At 39.0% G+C, this 24,056-nt stretch overlaps 1 protein-coding gene across 2 annotated transcripts in view; it reads right to left on the reverse strand.

Moving 5' to 3' along the window:
* Nucleotides 1-20,582, reverse strand: part of AFTPH (aftiphilin) — a 47,471-nt gene extending 26,889 nt beyond the window's left edge. For both annotated transcript variants that reach the window (XM_074923491.1, XM_074923401.1), the window contains exons 1-2: nucleotides 20,380-20,582; nucleotides 7,229-9,005 (exon numbers count right to left, since the gene is read on the reverse strand). In XM_074923491.1, coding sequence (XP_074779592.1) covers nucleotides 7,229-8,974 — 1,746 coding nt within the window. In that variant the 5' untranslated portion in view covers nucleotides 8,975-9,005; nucleotides 20,380-20,582. The remainder of the gene's footprint in view (nucleotides 1-7,228; nucleotides 9,006-20,379) is intronic.
* Nucleotides 20,583-24,056: the final 3,474 nt, after the last annotated feature.

Below are 24,056 nucleotides of genomic sequence, written 5' to 3' on the forward strand. Positions count from 1 at the left end.
TAAATCCTCCCCAGCCTATCTCCACATGAACTCAACAGCAATAGATCACTGCCTTTCTTCAGAGCTATGAAAGAGAAGATACTAAAACCTGCCATAAAGACAACATACTTGAGCCACACTACAGAAAGTTGATACAAACTGCAGTTTTCACTGTATGCCTGCCCTAATGCTTCTCCAGGTGAAGCTTCAGGGAACTCTCTGTACAAGGCAGGGGCAAAAAAATCCAGTCATCTCACTTCTCTCCACAGTCCCAACTACACACAAGCTGTGGAGCAGACACAAGGGCTCATCCCATGAACTTCTTATCATGCTGGAAGCTGAAGAGTGAAGTGGTGCTTTGTCCCTCTTTCCTCCCTACTTTCCACTGGAGGGGACAGCCCCATTTCTCAACACGATCCCTCCTTTTCCCCACTCTCACTTACAGCCCACAGCATCTTTTCTCTGGCAGCCTTCAAGGGTGCTTTGAGAAGGGGGAGAACCAAAAGCAGAGTGTGCCTTCAGCCCTCCTTTTCCTGCTGACAGGACAAGAGGCTACAGAGGAAGAAACACTCAAGCTCTGGGCAGTTTGCGTCTATCAAACACAAACTGGAAGATGCAAGAATAAATAAAAACAGTGTAATAGCTAAATTATTGAGAATATTTAGATATTCAAGTCTTACCCAATAAAAAAACATAAGGAGACAGAAATGAGCATATGAAGGATCCAAGATGCTAAATGTATAATTTAGGAAAGGAATAAAGTCCATATGGACATGCTCGGCTTCTAGTTAGAATTCAGAAGCTGAGTGAAGGCTCTCAAAAAACAGCAGAACAAAGCTCAGGGGCCAGAAGCCAAGAAAAGAAACTGATTAACCAGAGAGATTTTATTTATTCATTTAAAATCATGAACCCACTGCTCTATAGAGTGCCTAACATAGGTATTTATGACCATTTTAACAAAATAAATCAGAGGTTGAATGAGAAACTCTCTTTGCTAGGGTTTCTAACAACCAAACCATATTTTCCAGCAATACGTTTGCTTGTGAGGAGCTGGGTTGCCATATATTCCAGTACCTTCACCATATGGGGGGGGTTGCTGGGTGGGTTTTTGTTGTTGTTGGGTTTTTTTTGGGGGGTGGGGGTGGTGGGTTGGGTTTTCTTTAGGTTTTGGGGATTTTAAGAGGTAAACTACATCACCATACAGTTAACACAAGGAGCTGAAAAAGTGTAATGGATGCAACTCACTGTGGGGAACACACCAATCAACTTCAGTGGGCCTCACAATCTTTTGGACTCAGGCATTAAGCAAAGCTGAACAGTAAACTAAACACACATAAGCAAACGAGCAAATCACTAAGTTCCCAGATAAATGGGGGCAGTCTTTTCTTTAGAAAGGGTTACGGGCTGCTTAAACTATGCATAGTTCCCTTCCACATAGCAACAATTTATTTCTTTCTCTGATGTGCAGGCTCTGCTTAGCAAAGAGAACACCTTGTCAAAAGCCATGGCAGAAGAGCTGCAGGCAGAAAAGCTCCTGCGCAAAAAAGAGAAGCAAAGCTTACACAGAACACTAGCTTAATGTCTCATGATTCAACTGAGATGGCTTTTCTACACCTCTCTTGAAAAGCAGATAAATTTAAGATGGTGCCATAAATTTCTTAGAGGTAAAAAAAATTGTTTCTTTATATTACTGCGGGTAATTTACGATGGAAACACTGGTCCTAAACTGAGATTTACAAGCCAGAAAGAGGATGCCACAACAGCTAAAAACTCTCACCAATGCAAAACAAAGAGTAAGATTATTTTTTTCACGATAATTTAAAGAATTAAAGGGAATGGTAGTCCTCAATATCCCCAAAACATTTTTAAACAGTAACTATAAAGGTCTTAAGGTCAGCTGCAAAGCAAATCTGAAAATCTAGTGGTTTGAGAAAGAAGAACAAGACTTCTCTGCTCTTTTTACTGCTTGATACAAGAAAGTTATAAACCACAGGGAGGTTCAGTGTAGAAATGGGAAGCCGTCTCCCTCATTCTTGCTGGAAGGCTTGCACATTTTTTTCCTCCCTCAGCTGAAGAATGTAGCAAATCTTGCATCTTCCATGCTGGCAAAGTGAATTTAGCAGTTAATTATCTAGACTACATAAAACTTACTTCTGATTTCAAGTGGTCATGTTATTACTATCTAGTGGTATCGTACTAACTTATCAATCAGGCTCTGAAAGGAAGTATAAGCAGATGACAGGTACAAAATGGAAAGTAATTTTGTTCTGTGACATATAAACAGAAATGCTAAAACAATCCCCTCCCAAACTACCTGCTTTTGAAAGATGCCCTTAGTCAGCCTGTTCTGAGATACAGTAATTATGGGCTACTTTTAATGGTCTGGTTTTTACTGTTATTCAGCTGCACATATTCATGAACTATGCCACGGACTTAAAAAAACCAAACCTTTCTAGTCAGATACACATTGCAAGTTTGTTACCCAACTGTCTGAATTTAGCTAACACTCTCTTAATTTATCTTAGTGAACTGGAAGGCTGAAATATTTATGGTTATAATAACTTTTTTCCAAGAGGATGACTTCATTCATTGCCCAAGAGAAAGTACTCTCTAAATGACAGTGATCCAGGGTTTTCTTTATCTCGATGTGTACTTGTGGCTTAGTAACTGTGCATCACCCACGCCATCTGATTAATCTGAAGAGGTAGAGCCTGTGAGCACAGGCCCTCTAATAAGTGGAGGATCTTAAAACCCACTTGGAGCGCTGTTCAGGTTTCCCTTGCTCCCTTTCCAGGATTTAACTCTCAGCCAAATCAGGTTTTGCCTCCCGACCAAGCCACTATTCATCTCCTCCTCCTCTAGAGATGCCTACACTCCTTGTAGCTAGGCACAGCTGTATTACCTGCCCACATGATTACCACAGGTAATAAAACTGCTCTTGTGCTTTGCTTCCTAAGTCCTATATATATTATTAATGCACTATACAGCAGAGTAACCCCCTCAGCTGACTAATGTGCAACACTATCTCAGGGAAAAAGCTGTGTCACAAGCCTTATATTCCTTATAAACATAACATGATCACATAAAGGGGATTAATGCATACGGTCCAGTGCAGGTTTGCTCAAAACTTTGGATCAACCAGTTTACCCACCACTTCATCCTGTCAGTTTTAATGAACACAAAACCACACCTATATCTAATGCAAACCTGCAGCTATACTGAAACCAATTATTACGTATTTTTCAGTTGAAGACAGACATTAAATGATTAAGGTATACAACAGTATTAATATGGGTTTAAATAAGGAGATGAGGAATATGGCAGGAAGGAGCCAGTGGGCGCGGCTGAGCACACGGGGGCCTGTGTTGGCAGAGGACAGCCCATTACCAGCAGGGATCAGGGAACAGTTCTTGTAGATCTGTTGGAAACATTTGGAAAAAACAAATGTAAAACTCCAAAGCCAAGAGCAGGTTTTTTAGCAATACACCAGACTTCATCACTTCACAGAAGACTGATGAGAGCGTCAGCTCCAATTTTAAGGCACAGTCATGGCACCCTGCAATGGAATGTGCTGCCGTCCCCATTTCTCCTAGCAGACTCCCAGGGCATTACAGCAGTTCTCTGCTGCACCTTCTCAGGGCTTCAGCAGTTCTGGCAGACCTCCCCACTCACGCCACATCAAAAAGGTTCTACCACACTACTGCATTTTCAAGTTCCTACAGCATCGCTGCAGCCTCCACTGTCACGAGCAAGCAAGGTGCCCTCTGCTTTGCAAACCACTTGTTTGGGAGTGGGGCTTCAGCCTTGGAAACTACAACCGTTTACAAATTCTTTCAGTAGTTTTAACTGTATACCATATACCATGCCATTTTTCTTCTCCCCTCCACACAGCACTACTGAATAGAAGAGGTCAGCAAATCCTACATGGCAGTTTGTGTGCAGGATTCAGAGACCCTAAGACTAAAGGCAAAGGAGAAAAGACATAATGATATTTTTGTCACTACATGTCATTACAGAAAGTAATTTTTGTGACCTTTTCTCTGTACTTTATTCTCTTACGTTCTATATTCTGTAAGAAAAACTGAATTAGTTGAAGTCAAGTAAAGTCTAATTTATAATAAAACATTAAACCAAATCCACAATCTTTAAAACAGTTTGCCTGTTTTTCAGTTTACTTTACATTCAGAAAGCACAGAATTTTGCTGCCACCCCCACATCCAGAACACACAAACTAAGGAAACAGAAAGGAAAATACACAGAGACCATTGGAAAGGCAACTTGAGCTACTGGTAAATAACTTTCTTGACAGATGAGAATCACTGTATACATCATTTCCACATTTAAACAGTAATGCTGCTGGTTAAGTATACAAAAGTAGAAAACTGAAAAGTGAAAAATTACATTACAGTTATTTTGTTTATACATAATTCAAAATTATTTCTCTACCACATTACAGTGACTCTTCTAGCCTCCACATCACAGAACAAGCGTACACAGTATCTTGTAATCAATCCCAGTTCACCTTTAGCCTAAGCTGAGGTCTCAATTTTCACATCTAGCTCAAGTGTCTAATACATGCAGTTATTTCTCTCCTGCACAACCTGCTCCCTTTAAGTTGCTACAGAACATGCTTTTTAGATCTGCCAGCAAAACATTGAGGCAAGTGATATACTCCTCCCTAGCCTTCTTTGGTCAGGGTAATAACAAACTTCGTTCGCTTACCCCTCCCTAGCTTTATTTTACATGCAAGCATTTCTGCTTTTGCATCAAACTGCTGCAGAACTCAACCTTAATACATTGGAAACAGAAGATTAGCAAATACTTTAATATGCTGTATTTTGTGGTTTGACCTCAGCGATATCCTTTTAAATGAAAGTAAAGGAAGCTGACCAAAATTAGACTTTATTTTTACTAAGATTCTGCACTCAAAGTACTGGAATGTCTGCTGGCTTATGTTGACTCAACTAATCTCAAATGTTTCTAATTGCAAAGTACTAGCTGTGGCTCAACGGATTAAACACAAAAGAATTTAAGATTAAAAAAATGCTTTGTTTTAATATATAAAAAGGTTTCAATAGATCCTTTGAAAACTTAAAGCACTTACAAAATACAAAGTACGTTCTGAAAATGTGTAACTATTGTTTTAAGAGTTAACTGGAAAAAAAAAAAAAAAAGAGTAGCAACTAACTGTCATTGCAAGGCTAAGGAAACCATTACAGCAGAGAAAACATATCCAGCTCAATTTCCTCCCCAGCTTATTTGTGTAAAACATTCTGACTTGTACTTCCTCACTGGCAGGGGAGACAGAACATCACTTTATATCCAAACAGTCACAACTGGCTGCAGTATAAAGAAATGAAAAAATATTTCTCAACGCTTGCTTTAAATCTAACCAAACTACTGTATGACTTTATAACGTATCACTGAAGAACTTCCATTGTAACATAGGTTTTTAATGTTTGTTAAGACAGATATGAGGAAAGAAAAAAAAAAAATTACAGAACCTCTGAAGGTTCTGCTTTTATTAACATCTACATTCAGAGGTATTTTCTATCAAAATTTAATAATAAAATTATGGAAAATTGTAAGTAAAAATAAGTGTTTGAAACCTTCAGACTATCCCTTAATAGCATGATTATCTAAAAAAAAAAAAAAAAAAAAAAAAAAAGATGATTTACTAGAATCATCTCCCCACCCCATTTCTTTGTCAGATCCTGGACAGTCTTTCAAGTAGCAACAGGAACAATTTAGACTAATTCTACTAATGACCTTAGTACTCTCAATTTTATGGGTGAATGACCAACAGAATAGGTTACAACAGATCTGTGCTTTCAACCTGGGCAATGGACACACACATTCAGGTGATGATGAGCAAGGTTTTGCATAGGCACAAAAAACTACCTGCTGGTTCACTTGAGCACCTTTTTTGACTTGTGAAGCCACTTTGAAATTTGTGTGTGTGTGTGCTAGTCGTTGCACAAACCAGCAAGCTGGAAGTATCAGGAGCTGAGGCTCACACCTTTTAACATGACAAGAAATCACAGCTAAGTCCCAAAAGCTCCATTCCATTTGCTGATGCCTGCAAAGCTCTGGCTGGCATAACCTTTTTCTGAAAAGCCATTTCATCTCTCACTGGTAGGAAACGGAAAGAGGCAGGGCTGTCACCAAGCCTACATGAGGTCTTGGAAGAAAAAACCTGATTTCCTTTTATTGCCAGAGAATATCCAAGCCATTCAGACACATATTAACAAACACCCTTTATTGCTGGTGTTGCTACATGCTTCAAAAGGACACAGCATACTCTAAACTACTCACATGGGATGACATGATTAAAAAGTAGCACTGAAGAGAATTTTAAATTCAATTTGTTATTCTGGATTTTGTAAAAGTAATATTAAATACTTAGCAAAAAATTATCTATGTATGAATAGGCACAGATCTCAAAAGATGACTGGTGAAAGACTTAGGAAGAAATCAATTAGGAATTAATACATACTTAGCAACTAAGGCAGAAAACCTAGGGGGGTGGGGGTAAGAAATAAACTCATCTACTTCACCCTCCCCAAAACTCTGGATTAGAAATAGCAGGTTTATGAAATTATCAGTTCTATATTTGTGATGTTGCTACAATGTGGTGCTTCCAACAATTAATGTATAAAAATAACTTTTAAATGGTTAACTTCCCATGAGTTTTAATGCCAGGGACAGAACTCCACAGGTCATATTTTATCATGCTCTCTGCACTAAACAAATGAATACAGCTATTTACAAATTGAGTCATCATTTTTAATCAGATTTTGAAAACATGATAGAGAATGGTAATGAAAAATTTTGGGAACTGGTAATCTCAGTTTCCAGTCACACCACTATTTTTGAAAAGGCAGCATCAGAGTACCCTCCCTGAAGTCAATAAACTATGAAACAAAGAAAGAACAATCACAGGCTCTAAGATGTTTACAATGGCTTATTCCTTTGATCAATTTACATAAAGGACCACATATAATCGTCAAAACAAATGCATACAAGTTCCATCATACTCAGCTCATTTTTCTGGTGGAAGTAATGGTGCAAAAGATACAGGATGCAAACAGCACGCTATTTCATACCAGCTGATCTCACCCACCAAATTAAGTATCGCTCACAAGTCAAACAAGGACTATTCAAAAGTGTTGTACACAGAAGCAGGAACCAGGAAGAGATATATGCACAAGAGCATAAGATGACTGAACAAAATCAAGGACACCTTTACCTGAACTGAAGGTGCTGGCTCTTGAGATTGCTTACTGGTAGTTCCTTGGAAAGATGCTAAAGCAAAACTGTCAGTCTTGTGTAATACTGGACCAGCAATCCTGGCAGATGCATCTGTCCTATGTGACTGCCACGTCTCTTTTCTGTGATGAGATTCACCAGCTTGCTCATCTCCAAAGGCAGCCCAAGAACAGCTGTCTTTTTGTTCATCTTCAAAAGCATTCCAGTCTGTAGCCTGGTCACAACCTGCTGAACTGAAGTCCGCAAAGTCGTCAGAGTCCTGAAAAGCAACACTCTCATCTTGAGGTTTTGGCACTGAATCAAAGTCTCCAAATTCACTATCATCACCATTTTCTACCTCAGTAGTATGCTGGAAGTCTAAGCCAGAAGTTTTACTGGTAGTATTACATTCTAGAGTGTCAGCAGTCTGATTTAGTTCAGCTTGATCCAACCTTGCTGGCTGCTGAGAAACAGTACTTGTGTCCCTGATTTCATCATGAGGTTCGCCAGTATGTGCAGGCTGTTTGGAAGTTCCTTCTAAATCTAGAGCATTTATCGATTCTTGAGCATTAATGAAGGCAAGAGATGCACTGCTGACTGAACCAAAATCACCAAAATCATCATCATGTGTGTCACTGCAAGCTATAACTTCAGTACTGCTTCCACCAAGATCTTCAGAATCACCCAATTTCTCTCCTGCAAGATCACAGCTTAGGCTTTGGATCTTATCAACCTTGATGTCCTCAGTTCCCAAAGAGTCATCAGGTCTAGTAAAACCTTTGCCATTCTCTATGCCATGTTGTCTTCTCTCATTGTGTTCTCCATTTTCAGTAGTGCATATTGAACTTCCAGTTGTTTGAGACTTACTAGAAATTGAAAATTCATTATCTTCCAGTGCTAAGGGACCCTGTTCACAACTTATTTCTGAAATGCAAATCTCTTCTTCAATACAAGTTACTCTGTTTATTCTGTTGTTCTCCTGAATGCTCAGAGAGTCTCTTTCATTAAGAACACTGCATATTGTAGGTCCTGTTCCCTCTAAACAGATTGGTTTTTTGCTCGAGAATGTAGCAAAATCTGCAAAGTCTTCACCTGAACTAGGCATTGAGTTCAAATTTTGCTCAGTACTATGGTCGCTAACAGTTTTCAGTCCCTTGGAGTCACCAATACCGTCCAGATCTTCTGTTCCCTGAGGATTTACAGGGTCCGTTGCTGCAAATCCATTTGTTAGAATCTCTAGACATGTAGGTTTCTCACCATTACAAGCATCTATTTGCTCATCCTGGCTCTCAACTGCTATATCAGTTCTAATGACATGAGAAGAAAACCCTTCTGATTTCCCAGTGCTGTCTCTTTGTTCCCCTCTTTTGTTTACATCTTCTAAAGCAGTACCTGAAGTTCTAAACTTAGATTTTTCTTTGCTGGTACTAGTAGCTGACATATCAGAAAGTTCCTTAGTAAGAGTAGGAAGCTCTGCAATGCAGTCTTTAACATTTTTAACAGATGTGAAAGTTGCAATGCTAGCTACATTGTCAGAATAATCATGAAGTGGGATGAAATGATTTGTGGGTATGAACTCTTCCTTTGGATGACTGTAGTCCTGCGTGTCAAAATCAGCAAAAGCTACGCCAGCAGTGGTAACACCAGAAAATCCTCCAAATTCTCCAAACTCATCTTCATCATCATCAGCTCCATTGTCTAGTGGTGGAGGGGATGAGGAGTACATTCGAATAATATCTGGTTCCATTGTTTAATTCCACTTCAAAGTTAATGTATTTCTATAATAGAAAAAGGAAAAAGGGTATCAGAATTTGTCTAGCTTTTGTCATCTCATTTTTTATTTTTACTGTTTCATCTTTTATTTTAGAAGTGTGCATATAGGTCAATGTCCATATTAGATGAGAAAGAAACATTCCCCAAACCCATTTTCTAACCAATTCTTTTGTTTTAGAAGTCACAGAGAATCACTGGGGACAGCTCAAGTCTCTTGTAAACTACTACACAATTGTATTCTCAGCAGACAGTGCTGAAATGCCAGAGCACAAAACATGTTTGTCTTGAGCTGTTGTGCAACACACTGACATGACTAAACTCAGTTTTAACCCATCAGTTCTCTACTCCCCATCACCAGCAATTCATAAAATAGCCAATGACCCCGGTCCCTCTTTTCCCACACTCATTTGTGCACTCAGCTGACAGCATGACAGAAAGTAAGCCACTTGATATACTGTGCCACGACAGTTGTGTACGGAAGGCACCTTCAGTAGCAGCAATGACTCTGAAAGATGTTTCCATAAGCTTTGAAACTGTAAAGGAGTGGAAGAATGAACTGCTATTATAATTGCTAGCTCTGATCTGCTGCCCTACTGTTTATGCTTCTTTCTACCAATTCATGGGTTTCTGTTAGTTCTCCCTGTACTTTGGGTTTCATAACTGAGCCAATGTGCCCTGTCTTCAGAGCTGCTGCCGCCAAGCCTGCTTTTGTCCTACAAGCTGCCAGTTGGGAAATGTCATTATGAGCACCAGCAAAGCCTAGGGCAAAACAAACTTCATCAAAGCTTATTCTCAAAAGCAGAATGGAGAAAGATTACCATAAAATATTTAAACGTAAATCACAAAATCAGGGGGGAAAAAAGAAAAGTATTCACACAGCCCAGATAGAAGCAGATTAAGGACTCTGTCTCAACATTGCAAACCAAATTACAGGAACAAGCAAGGTACGGATTGAACAATTTATTTCCCGAAGACTTACCTTGATTTTTTTCAATACTGTATGTAATTAATGAAGCAATAACTACTACTATTTATAGATTCAGAACTGTACATGCCACTTACCTACTTTGCACCTTAGAGCCCTTCAAGTGAGAGCTACAAGCAAGTTCTTTCCATTTCAAGTGACAGTTGTCATGAATAAACCGTAACATACTACGTATTACCTACAGAAAAAAAGTGGAAACTATCCATACATACTAGCAAATATTTGAATTTAGCCACCAGAATAAGCACAGACTTTATAATACTAGCTCTGAAACACAGATAAAACATGAACCTTAATTCCAACATCTTTAGCAAATTACTTTGCACATGCACCCTAAACAGCAGCACACAAAGGGTATAACAACAACAAATGAAGATCTGCAGTTCTTCTCAAGCACAACATACCACAGCACTGGAGCCAAACAGCTCTTGGTATTTGCCAGGCAAGTCTGGCATCTTTAAGGTGACTAACATACAATTTTTTTTTAAAGCATATTTTGCAGTTATAAAAGAACATCATGCTTATCAGATGAAGCCATGAAGTAATTTGTAACATCACATGCAAACTGAAGACGACTGCAAAGGAATTTTGTTTAGAATAAAGAATAAGTTGTCAACAAGCTCCCACATAGGCTTACTCAGCACCAGCTGCTTAACAATGTATTTGAGAGGATTTTCACTTTCTTATCTCAGAGGCCTCATCTCTCAAGAGCACTCTCCTTTTTACATTAAAGTCTAGCAATTGCTGTTTAATGTCATACATGAACATAAAGATCCTTTCCAAGACATCTGTAGAATGTGACTGTGTTGACACAGAAATTATTTCAACCTGTTCACCTCCCAAGCTTCTGGGGTTTCAATCTATTAAATATGATAATGCCATTTCTTCTTTGTAACTATCAGAGCAGCCACTCCTTCTTTACATCCAGACTTCGAAGATCTACTGTGGTTGACCATCAACACTAAGATTAAACAGCCAGTATATCCAGACTACAATTGTTTTCTGAATGTTTTACTGCAGAGGAAAATCCATATGCTATACACAAAGATATACCTTGGTAGGCAGAAGTGCTGGTTTTGTTCTTTTGTAGAAAAAAAAGACCGTTTAGGTAGATATTGGTATATACATAAGCTTTGCTCATCTCAAGACAACTTATCTCAGGGATAACACTACTGAAAGCTATAGGGGAGTTGGTTCAATAATGAGTGGCATTATGTCTGGAATTCATGACTGCTAGGGTCATGAATGAGTAGCTCTTTAATAACATACTGACATTTAGGAGAAAGGACAGAGAAAACTGCATCAATTGGGATGAGACTCACTCCCCACCTCTAATTCCTGGAAAAGGGAAAGGAGTTCTTGTTTTCTGTGGGGTTTTTGTTTTTGTTTTTTTGGGGGGCATGGGGGTGTTTGTTTGGGTTTTTTTAATTAAAAAATGAGTAGGTTTATTTGGTTGTAACAAATCATCCCTTGTAACTAAAGTTGAGTTTACAAGTCTCCAGATGAATTTCAGTAGACAATAGCATAAATGTACTATTAAATCTCCTGAAACTGAACAAGAGTTGTTACACCTATGTGGAAAATTCAGTTGACATTATTTATCATCTTATCCCATGTGACAAAAGCTGAAGAGACTGTAAAGGCAAGAAACTAGTTCTTGAAACAAATAAAAAAGCCCCTCAACACTACTTCAAGGACAGCACTGACTGGATATAAACCTTTATCATTCCAGAAGAAAAAGGAGCTTGAACAGAAACAATGAAATGGCTGGAAAGAAGGAAGGTGAATACAGGAGTCCTACAAAGAACACCCCTGACTTTTGGGGAATAATACTGGAGGGTGGGATAAGCAGCTCTTGACCAAGACCTAGTACTACAATTGAAGCAACCTCAACAGTAATTTTATCATGTGATTAGATGTTTTATTCTTTATTAGCAGAGATGTACAAGCCCTCTAAAACACATCCCTAAAGCCATTTAGAAAGAAAAGATTTAAAAATAGAAAATGACAGTTCTACAGCACATCAATTTACACTGGAAAGAAAAAGCCATATAACTAAACCCACAGATATTTGAAGCAGAAACCCAAATAAAATCTCTAAATATTCCTATTACTCTCAAACAGGTAGTCTATAAAACATTACATACTTACAAATGCTTGTGTGCTGACACAAGTTAAAGTTAGGAAGCCAACACATTCAATTTTGAAACAAAGATTTCTGAAATCCACAAGACCCACTCTTGAAGCTTTCAGTGCAGTATGAGTAATAGAGACCCAAGTTTAACACTGAATATTTTTTTTATACATACATATATAAAATACAGATCCACATCAGCTTGTTCTTTTGAAACAGTTTTAGAATAATCAAGTTACACAAGCAATTATATTCAAGTAAAAAGGAAATTAAATCTAGGTAGACCAGCCTCCCCTCTTCCCAGAAACCTTATTTTTATTGATGAGTACTCATGAGAAGGTAAAAAAAGCAGAAGACAGTAGCAACCTCAAATTTGTTTCCAACTGGCAAATATAGAAACTTACAGTCCTGTACATAGACAATGACATCAAAGTATAGTTTTGCTGGTTCAGTAATAAAAAAAATCCACATTGTACTCCTATAGCATAAAGTTTTCAAAACCTTGGAAAGTACTTTGATCAGCTGCAACTCTTTTGCTTGGCTAAGAAGCACTGCCAGCTCAGTGACTGACCTAGATGATGCTGATAAGCCTCCTAATTTATGCACTATATAGGCCAATATTACTTAAACAAGCTAAATTAAAAAATTAAAGTCATCATGACTCAGACTAAACAACAAAGCCTAACTAAAAAGTGTTGGAGTTTTTTTAACTGTATCTCAAAGACATATCCTAACATTATGAATCAGCCCTTTAAAACTTCTGAACTTTCCCATTAAAAAGAGAGTTTGTCTGTATTTTTCACCCAAATCATGTGTGTTTTATTTTTGAGTCTTTTCATATTTATAGGCTTGTATAAATTGATGCTCACTTGAGTTATTTGAAATACCACATTCAGTTCCGTATTAATAACTGCTGTACCACTTGACATCAGAAGATCTCATACAAGAAATGCTGACAAAAATTAATTCTTAACCTGCACTGGACATACACCCATATATATCACCCATCATAACAATGCTACCTATTTTTTTTGTTGACCATTTATCATCTTAATTTCAGCTAAAAATAAATCTTAATAATTGAGTCGAGAATATCCTCAGAGGCAAGGATGATCTAAAAAAACCTGAAGATGCAGCACTCAGAAAATGAGCTGAATAACATGACAGCAGCATCACAGTCAAAGGAAATTTACCTATAAGACTCCTTTACTTTCCAGTTAACATTAAAAAAAGGAGGCAAGGAACAAGAATAGTAGGGACAAGCACAGGACAAAGATAACATGAAGAGGCTGCATGGGGGCTGAAACAGACTGTGAAAGCCCAATCAAACATGTAGGAAGATATTTGACCATCTAAAAATTTTCTCTCCTGCAACTTCTGCCATGGAAAAGAAACTTCCTTTCATTTTTCATTTCAAAGGACTTTTAAGACATCACAAGGATCATTTACACAACAGCAGCCCAGTAGCACAATACTTTGCTCCAAGTATGTTTCAGTTACAGTTGCCAAAACAGAATCTGCAAGGAACATTAATTGTGCATTTAAAAATCCGATCATAGGTTTGAGAGTCTACTACATGTTTAATCAGTTTAACCTATAAGAACCAACTGCATAATCAATTGTATGGGCTTCGGTATAATTTTTTTTTAAAAATGTCAGCTATTTCCGATGATGTTAGATGCATTTTGAAAGCTGAAGAGCTCCAAAATCTAAGAATCTGTATTACATATGAGTGTAAGGTTGATAAATTAACACAATTGTGTTAACTCAAAAGAATACCATATTCAGTGTAGCAGAAAGAAGAAATTCATACCAGTATTCCCCCTCCCCTTGATGGACTAATTAGTAATTAGTGATTTTTTTTTTAAATGGGGCATAATCCCAATTCTCCTTGCAATATAAAAACAGCATGGGAATTTTTATCCTTAATGTAGTTTTCTTCCGAAAGAATTTCATTATGATCCCCTTTTTTGACTTCTAAGTGTTCCAACTGCCAACCATAAACTACTGAATCAAATTCGTTATGGTCCAACTGGAACATTAACATGGTGACAAACCACAGGTCTGACAGAACAACAACTCTGTTCATTAATTCACTTAGTTAATCCCTGCTTTGTCTGGCATCTCAAACAGGGGCTAAGAGCTGGAACTGTGGTTTCATCTTTTGTAGTACTTTATACCCAACTCAGACATATTCTTGGTCAAGGTTCAAAACCTGATTTAACTCAAAGTAGAATTTGACTGATACACATATTATTTATCTTCTCCATATTTTTGAGGGAATTGGCTCCCAAATTTAAAAGTCAGATATGAAATTAACATGCACTTTTGCACTTACTTATCTGTTCATTTAAACATTCTTGAAACATGCAAATTTTAAACAAATGGAAACAAACAATTTTTCAGTATGCTATATAGCAAGGATGCTTTGAGGAAAATTGTAACAGTTTTTACTTACACATAATAGAGCAGCTACTTCTATGATTTGTAATACGCAATAACCCAGGTTTCTGGCATCAGACTTTAAACCTTGAAGTGAAGATTCTGACGAGAGTTTAACTGTTCATGTTTAGACTGCATTATTTTAGCCACAATCACAGATTTATGTTGACAAGTGTCAGCATGTTTTTCAGATGACAATAGTTTAATGTTAGACCGATAATGGATTTCCATCAATTTCTCCTGACATGCTGTTGTCTAACATTTTCCAGAAAAGAGCTATTAAAGGACTGTGTTCTTTCAGATGCCATTTTCTGCAGTCTTTTACCCCTGTTTTTTTTTAAAAAGCTGAAATCACTAGTTAATTTCTTGCTTCCACATGATTTTTTTATATTCTTTATGAAGGAATTTCACAAATTTCAGTAACAATGCTCTTCTATTTATGATAAAGTCATACTATAAATGTAATCCACTAATACACTTATGATTACATCTGACATTTTACTTTAAGGAAAAAAATTGCTAGTTAACTTGGAGATTCAATTCTGTTACTGTAGCTCTTGGTTTAAATCTTTTTTCTAAAGTCAAAAGGATTTAAGAGTGTAACTCAGGTTAATTTAAAACACTCAGAGAAAACAGAAATGAGTAATGCTAGAAAAGACAGAAGTAGTAGTCAACTTAAATTTTGATAGGGCAAAGATTCAGAAAGACAAAATGCATATCTGCTTTCCTCATACACTGATCACATCCTTGTTCATTACCTTTTGTAGAATAATAGCAACAGTCTAACAAATACATGGCAGCAAAGAGAACAATGTAATTGCAATACACAAAAGCAGGTATAAATAGTTCCTTCCCTGCATATCTTCTAAGGCATGTTTGGCTCTTACATAAGACCTAAAAAACCTAGGAGGCCACAAACAAAGAGTATATCTAAAGAAATACTTGAGGCATGTAAATTCAAAAGAAGAAACTCCTTGTATAGCACAACATTCCCTTTAACTTGAGACAAACATTAGCAAAGCAATGGATAACCTCTCAGCTGTGAATTATTCTAAAAGCAGAGTTAAACAATCCATCACTGAAAGTATAAAGAAAACAAAATAATCAGAAATGGCAGGATTAAGAGCTCCATGACAAACTACAATGTTCCTGAAATGCCCTACAGTAAAACCCTGCATGACAAGGAGATGGGATTAAAATCATTAGCTGCTAGCATCTGATCTTTCCAAGAACATTTAACTCTTCTACTGCAAAGGGATTCCTCAAGCAGATACCAAAAATACCACAGTACAGATCGGATATAGATTTCTTATTACAGCAAAATGGTTTCCAGTAGGAAAAGCAGTCCTCTTCTATTTTAACTGCTTTTTCATTGGCTTATGAACTATGGAAAATGGATTTAGTCTTTCTGCATCTAAGAACTTTCTTATAGAAGGACCATTATAAACAAGGAGAAGCAGTCTATTAAAATAGCATTTCTACAACACAAATCCAATCCAAAGAGAGAGTCACTGTCCAGGCTGAAGTCAATATATTCTTAAATTGGTTTAACAAGCTTATTTTTATTTTTGGAATAAGTTACCAGCAAACAAAATCCAGCAAGAAAATGTTTACTTCATAAAGCCTCTAAGAAATCAATGTTTTCAATTTTGAATCTAATGCTGTTACAGCCAGTAGGTCCATTACCGAAAGCAGAAGTTTCAGAGCTTTTTTTTTTTTTGCTTGGACATATGAGTTGAGGAAAAGAATGTTTTCTAGTTCCAATAAGGCAAATATATCTAAGCCTTATTCCTCATTACCCAACATTTGTAATTAATCAATACCACTATACATTACTGTGGCTTCAACAAACATCAAATATGCTAGACACCTTCTATTAGAAAGTGTTGTATGTAAAATGAACATTAAAGTAACAAAATTCAGGAGACTGCCATCAGGATAGAGGCACTTATCTTTGACAACTCATTCTTCCTGTCCTGCCCTCCCCAGGCTGGTAGTAAACACCAGGCATCCTCAGACAATCCAGACTAGACAAGATTCAGATCTCTCTGATATGCTCCTCTTCCTCTCACCACTGACAATACAGGAAGACTAAGTTAGGTAACACAAATGTGAAATTTAAACAGGTCCAGCATATAGATATCTTCCTTTAAATCTTACTTGTTAGAGTATATAAAGAAGCAATCAAACATGCACTTTGAGTAGTCATGCTATTTCATTTCTCCGCATTTTATTTTGGCTTAGCTATGGAATCAGAGGAACATTTGAAAAATATTAATCTAAATGTTGTATTAGTTCATTAAACTCTTTTTTAAAACCAAGTATCACCTCCCCAAAACTAAAAGACCAGGTTATTTTTATAAAATTACTATAAGCAAAAAAATTTCATGTTTCAACTCAAAATCTACTGACTTGCTTTAACAGCTGCAGATAAAGACAGACTGTACCTAAATCTGTAAACGGTAGGGAAAATGTAGTAGAACAAGCACGTTTTTAATTGATATAGGCAAACGCATCTGGCTGGGAAAGTCAATTGGGTTTAAAATCTGGCTCTGTGGGAACACAGTATTTGTGTCCAGTGTACAGCACACATCCATACCATGTGTAAAGACAGATGCCATAAGTAACACATAACTCGTATGTTTTTATTCTTACCGTTTCTCAAATTCCTTTTAAAACAGTGTTCAACTCAGTGAGAAAATGTATTTCTGGGTATTACCCTGAAACATGTTAGCTGGGAACCCAGTTCTAAATTAAGACGAAAAGATGCTGGACTAGAAAGTATTAGAACTAGATTACCTAAGGTCAACTCTTCTCAGAGATTTATTTCCAGAGTAGTATGTTTTCCATCACATATAAACCCTTCACATAGACTACAGTAAAGAGCAGATTACAACTGCCCAGAGGTGCACTCTTATATGAAAGGCTATCTCATAGCTTGGCAGAGGAAATACAGTTGCACAGGGAAAACAACCATAGGTCTTCCTTCCATTACTGCAAACTTTTGCTTGTTTCTAAGCGAACAAATATTTTCTTCAACATGCAGAGAACAAGTAGGTGAGGGAAGAAAAAAAATCTAACTGAAGCAAGTTAAATACATGTAGCAAGAACAGGCTTACATTAGTCATCGTTTATCCCACTGACAGATATTATCTCGTATTAAAAACACAGGAGGGACAACTAATAGTCCAAAGAGTAAACTTATATTTTCCACCAATTTTCAATAGACATATGAACTTGGTGTTTCACATTTCCTTCCCCATGGTACCTACTTTCAAACGTACACAAGATTTGCCCTTCTTTGTGGTTCTTCCAAAACAGGACTCTTGGATTTGGAAAATCCAAGTTATTTGTCTTAAAGAAGCAGACTCATTACATCACCTTGCAACTGGTACAGAAACAGTCCTCAATCCAAAACTTTAACTGCCAAAGATATCGGCACAGAAGAAAGTCTATTGGAAATGAGGCTATTAGTTTTCAAACAAGGCACATTTCAAGGCCTTTTTTGTGTGCACAGGAGCAGCTTACACAGTGTGGTTTCCGCACAAAGGAAAAAATAAAATTAACTGACAAAATTTCTGAAACCTAGGCATGAGTAGGATCTAAGCCACTTCTTTTAAGAGGACTATCCAGAAAAGTTATGAGTATTTTGAATCCCACCAAAAAGGTTAGCATGTCATTGCACTGAAACATTCACAAAGATGTAGTTTAAATTGTCAAACAGTACAATAGGACAGAAAGGAATGAACATTTTGTCGAAAAAGATAATGAGTATCTGAAAGAAGATTATGCTGCTCAGTATAGTGAAAAAAACAGATCCAACATGGGTTTCTTTACTGCTGTGTTTCCAGTTGATACCACTACATATCTGCAAGGAGAGCTCTATGAATATTTCAAGAGGAAAGGGCAAAGAGTTGACAGAAGCCCATCTAAGCTGCTCTATCATTTCCACTGTGAAAGACAAGTCCTTTCAAAGTACTCAAAAGCTTCAGAATATTACTTTATGTAATTAGGGTGTTAAAATGCTTGCAATAACTTAGTAAGTTACTAAAGAAATTTTAAAGAGTATAAATGTAAAATCACACACTGCCTTATTAACAGAAATACATAACACAAATTTAATTCACTGTGTATAACTAGATTTTATAGACCATTAAATCCTCTGCTAAACAAAACCATAACCTGAGCAAAAAAGAAAATAAAAATTAAAAAAAAAAAAAAAAAATCAGACAGCATGAACTGATCTATTGAGGCTGAGAACCTTCAACTGCTTACTTACAAACAAATTAAGGAAGTAAAAAGAAGAGGTCATACTTTCACATGACCTTAGAAGGTCATACAGCATGTACTTTATGCAAACATCGTGTGGAATGGAAGCACCATAGCCACATTAGCTTTTCTGAGGTCCCTTTACTATACAGTTAATTCGTATTTTAAAGTTTAAATTCTCATATCCTCAAATTTATGCTATTTATTTCCACTGAGATGAAAGGAATGTTTAAAAAAAGAAAACAAAACAACTCCTCAGTAGCCACAGGTACTTCACCTCTTCCCCCAGCTCTCCCAATTAATGTTATATTCCTCCAGGTATAGCTCCTACTGCGGGAAGAGGAACCACTACCTATGCATTAGCTGTATGAGTGTGGACACAAACTTCTGTGTGCTAACAATACAACCTAACGTTTTTATGCTTAAAGTAGGCTAATTGGTTTTCCAAGTCTAGTTCATATGTCCAGAGAATAAAACAAGCGGGAAATGCTTTTAATTTTGTCCTATCTCCAAGGACCACCCCAGTTAAAAACCAGCATCCAAGCTCACTTTACCATGAACTTAACAGGTGAAGAAATCAGTTCTAACGATGCACATCATGCTGTAAACCATGTACAAAACCAAAACTTGTACGACCAACACACTATAGCTCTTGTCAACAATGCTGCTTCTACTCATTCCCTTTATTTGTGAAAAGCTGCTTGCTTTAAAAGAAGCATCAAACTTTCGAAGGTTTCTGTGCTGAAATTGGAAGGAAGGGGCTGTCACCATCAAGAAGTCAACTTACTGAGGCTTTGAAGAAATCCCAAGGTTTAACCCTTGGTTTAATGAGTTGCCTTCTCTAAGGAAACAGATTATTTTTGTTCACCAGGTAGCCACTTATAATAGTAAAATGCAGTACCAGGACCTAACAAACATTTCAGCCGTTTTGACCCATTTTAAAACATCATTACTTCCAAAAAAATAAAGTCATAACTCTGGTTTAGCATGTCATCTTCAGATGCACTGAGTAACTGACACGGTTTACGTCCCTTAAAAAAAAAAAAAAAAGCATATCGGTAAAAGCCAAGCACACAGGACAGCACCGAGCCCTCCCTGCCAGCTGCGGCCCCGCCGAACCCCACGAGAACGTGGGGCACTCTCCCCAGGCCAGTTGCCACCCGCCCGGGGCCGCCACGGGAAACGGCCCGCTGCGAGGAACGGCACAACACCGCTCGACCCCCGCCACCGAAGGACAAAGCCAGCCCCGTCCCCTCGCTCCAGCCGCGGCGGGACGAGCCGTGGGAGCGGCGCCTCGGCGAGGGGGAGCGCTGCGGGGCTTCACCCCACTGCCCAGCCCTCCCGCCTGGCAGGGCAGGGCGGCCCGGCCCAGCCCCGCCGCCCTTCCCCGAGAGCGATGCCCTGACAGGCCCCGGCCGCTGCAGGCCCCCGGGGGAAGCCTCGACGGCCCCCCACCCGCCACCGCGGGGCAGCGGGTGCCCTTCCCTGGCCAGGCCCGGAGGAAAAGAGCCGCCCCCCTCTCGGCAGTAGCGGCGGCACCGTCTCTTACCTGCGGGCTGCGTGTGGGGTGGCGGAGCCCGGACGGGCATGGCGGCGGGCGGGGAGGGGGAGGGAAGGGGAGAAGGGACACGGCCGGTTATCTGAGGCCTCCCGCGTCAACCGCCATCGAGAGGGAACCCATGTCACGGCGACAGGAACCGCGTCGCTGCAGCCCGGCCCCCGCCCGGCCCCCTCCCGGCGGCCACCGCCTCCTGCCCCGCCACCGCCCACTTGGCTTCCCAGCAGGCACCGCACCACCCCCGCCCCCGCGGTCGCGTCACTTCCAGCCGTGGCCGGTGGGTTGGGCACGTAAATAAATGATAAACGAGCGGCTGACGCCACGGCGACCACACCTGTCCCCCCCGCCGGGTAAGGGAGACGGTGGGTTAAACGCGCAGCCGCCATCTTGAGTGCTGGCAAGTCACCTCCACCGCGGCAGGGCGGCCATCTTGGATGAGGCGATATCGTGGGGGACGCTGCGGCTGCCATGTTGAGTTCGGGAGGAAGAGGGCAGCGCCGTGTTGCGGTGTTTTCCGCGTCCTGGCGTAGGCAGTATGAGGTGCTTTTTTTTTTTTTTTTTTTTTTTAATTTCTCCTCAGGGTTGTCGTGTGGGCTGCGCTAGGTGAAACCCTGCGCTGGGGCTGCCTGCGCTCGATGCCAGGAAACCCTGTGAAGCGGGCCGGGGCCGTGCGGACGTTTGCCTGCGGAGAAGCTTTGAAAACAGGCAGTGACATAAAAAAACCCCATCCAGAATAGAAATGGGGAATCTGGGACGAATCCATTCTGGCAATTGGCCGGCGGTGCGGGGACGTTGCGGGAGCGAACTGGCGGAAGGGCTGCGCTTCGAGGGTAGCACCGGAGTGAGGACCCTGGCGGAGCGCCGCCGCCGCGAACACCATCGTGGTTATGCCCGCGCTGTGGGAGGGTTTCATTTCCAAGTCTTGAGGGTTAGGCTTGCATTTCTGCATAGGAAATTCTTTACTGCAAAGTTTTCCCCTTTTGAAGTTTTGGGGAAGAGGAGGAGTCTGATCCATACGTGTGATCCTGAGATCCTGTTTCCAGACCCACCTCTGTAATAGGCTGCCATACCCACTATTCCACCTTTTATGTTTCGTTGTGGCCACGGGTTAAGTTTCTTCAGCTGCAGAGTTTGCGAACTACTTAGTCCAGATGGAGTCCCAGAGGCCCTTTCTGCTTCGTGTAGAAACCTCGGCTAATAAGCATTAGGGTCTGACGGGGTTACCACCTTCAAAGAGTATCTTGGTACCAGTTTGTTTCTGGAAAAACGTGCCTACAGTTCATAGGGAAGGTGTGTACATGGGCTAGTTGTAAGTGCAACATCAGTCAAACCATGCTTCAGTTGAACCGTCTTTTTACGGTTTTGTTTGCTTGTTGGTTGTGCAAATACTGTAAAAAGGAGTAGAAAGACTGTCAAAAATGCATACAGGGAAATGCCCTATCAAATAATTTAAATACACTTTTTGATATATAACTTACTTGCTTTTTTTCCCAAGAAGTGCAAGTACATAGTGGTTTGACCTTATAGATGAAATAACATTTACAGCAAAACCACTAAAGTAATGAGAAATAGCAACAAATTCATGCTTCTGTTTTTCAGATATTTTTTTGGGGGGGAGGTGTTGTTGTTTTTTAATACTTGTATATACTGTACTGGTGAATACTGTCAGAACTACAAGCACATTAGGTCTTTAAAAATGCATAACATCGTTTTAAATAATGTGCAAAGCCTGCCATTCACCCTTTGACAGTAGTGAACTGAACACTGTACAGCAGTTACAACAAGCTGGCAAATTACAATAATAAAATAGTGATCAAAGTGTAATGGTAAAGTTTTGTTCCTACAGACGCTTAAGCATATATTTAAACACACAGTAGTTTGGCTGAGGAAGGCTTAAAACAAGACTATTCTTAGAACTTTTCATGTTTCAGATAGGTTTGTAGAATAAAAATGCCTCAAATGCTTTTAAGAGTAATTGTAATTAATCTGCTAATTTAATAAGCAATATAAGGCCTTTGTGAAGCATGGGAAATTATGTTATTATTATAATGTTTCTATTACATTAGGAATCCTGTTACAGTAGCTGAAGACAATCATATGTGACTATTAATGAGGCTGTATGAGTATTACATTTTGCCGCCTGGTGGTGGTTTTGGTTTTTTCAGCTTGGTATGAGAAACGCATCATAAAGATTGTACTGACTTGGCAGGACAGGAGAAGCCGTGAGGGAACTGGAAGGTCAGGCAATTTAGCAGTCAAAGATCTTTGACCTTCGCCCAATGTGTTTTACAAATTGTAAGGTTGTGCAGAAGAATCTGTAAAAGCAGTGAAATACTTTGTTGTAAAGGAACAGACAAAACTAGATAGTTTTTTCCCATATCTGGCAGTAGCCATTAAATTCCAGAGGCCCAAAATATACCTCAGTGTGTAGTGTTAGTCCATGAAGAATCGTTTCCCATTCCAGCTGTGTTTAGTTGGGGGTCATTGGCCATGAGTGCTAATCATCCTTATTATTGTAAATAATATTGTAAATAATATAATTAGAGGAGGTAATTTAATAATTAGCTTCTCTTACACAGCTGATATATCAATGATTTGAATTAGCATACAGAATAAACACACTGCCCACAAACTCCCCAGACAAGCAACCTGAGCCCTAGCACCCTAAAAAAAATAAAAAAAAAAAAAAAGGAAAGCCCTTTTGTGGAAAAGACCAAAGCCACAAGCACAACTGTGCACTACAGGAAGAGAGACAGAAAGATTGACTGTGTCAGTAATTAGGTCCTAGAATAGAAGGAAATTTATTATGTAAAATTCCCAGATTATTTGAGGAAGTGATTTATATCCTAGGTTACAAAGAAAGGCAGAAAATCCCTCCAAATGGTTCCTGTCAGTTTGATCAGAGGGAAATTTCCTTCTCTTGGTGGTATTCAGTAGTTTCTAGGACCAGAAGCTTTAATCAGTATGCAGTTGTGAGTCTGTGAAATTCATTTAACTTGAATGCAGGATCAGATGAGGGGTAAGCATTCCACATAAAAAAAAGAAAGGTGATCTTCAGTTAGGCATAGTGTGAATGATTGACAAGATGTGTGGGATTTCTTCAGTTATTCCTGCATAAGCTTTGCTGGTTGAAGGAGATTACATTTGCTTACGAAGGCAGACTTGACTCATTATAATAGCATTAGCCATATTATGTATTAATACTGTGAAATGGAATCCATGGGTTACAATACTAATTTCAAGGTTATATTTTCAACATAAGAAAGTTTCCTTTACAGAATTGCATGGATTGTAAACACTGTATGTTACTTGGAAATTATTCTAGAGTGGTATTCTATCCGTTTTCAAACATATGGTGGTGTTTTGGGTTTTTTAAAGCATATAGTTCCAAGTAATTTCTTTTCTTACAGCATGATGAAAAAAAGTTGTAATTTAGAGATCTCTATCTCAATGTGAAGCCCATCTGCATAGTGCAATAGAGCTTTTAAGTCCAGCAGGACTGGTCATGGTAACTCCGAGGTCCAGCCTTGACTTGTTAGCTGCAGCAAAGCAGCTTTATCAGTTACTGCTGCTGAGTCCTAAACTGTCAGGAGAGGGCGCAGCCTTCCTAGGAGTCTCAAATGGAAAAAGGTACTGTGGTGTGTCAAGATGACTTAGAAAGGCTGTGT

This window comes from Athene noctua, chromosome 1 (assembly GCF_965140245.1).
Source record: "Athene noctua chromosome 1, bAthNoc1.hap1.1, whole genome shotgun sequence".
Classification (NCBI taxonomy): Eukaryota; Metazoa; Chordata; class Aves; order Strigiformes; family Strigidae; genus Athene; species Athene noctua.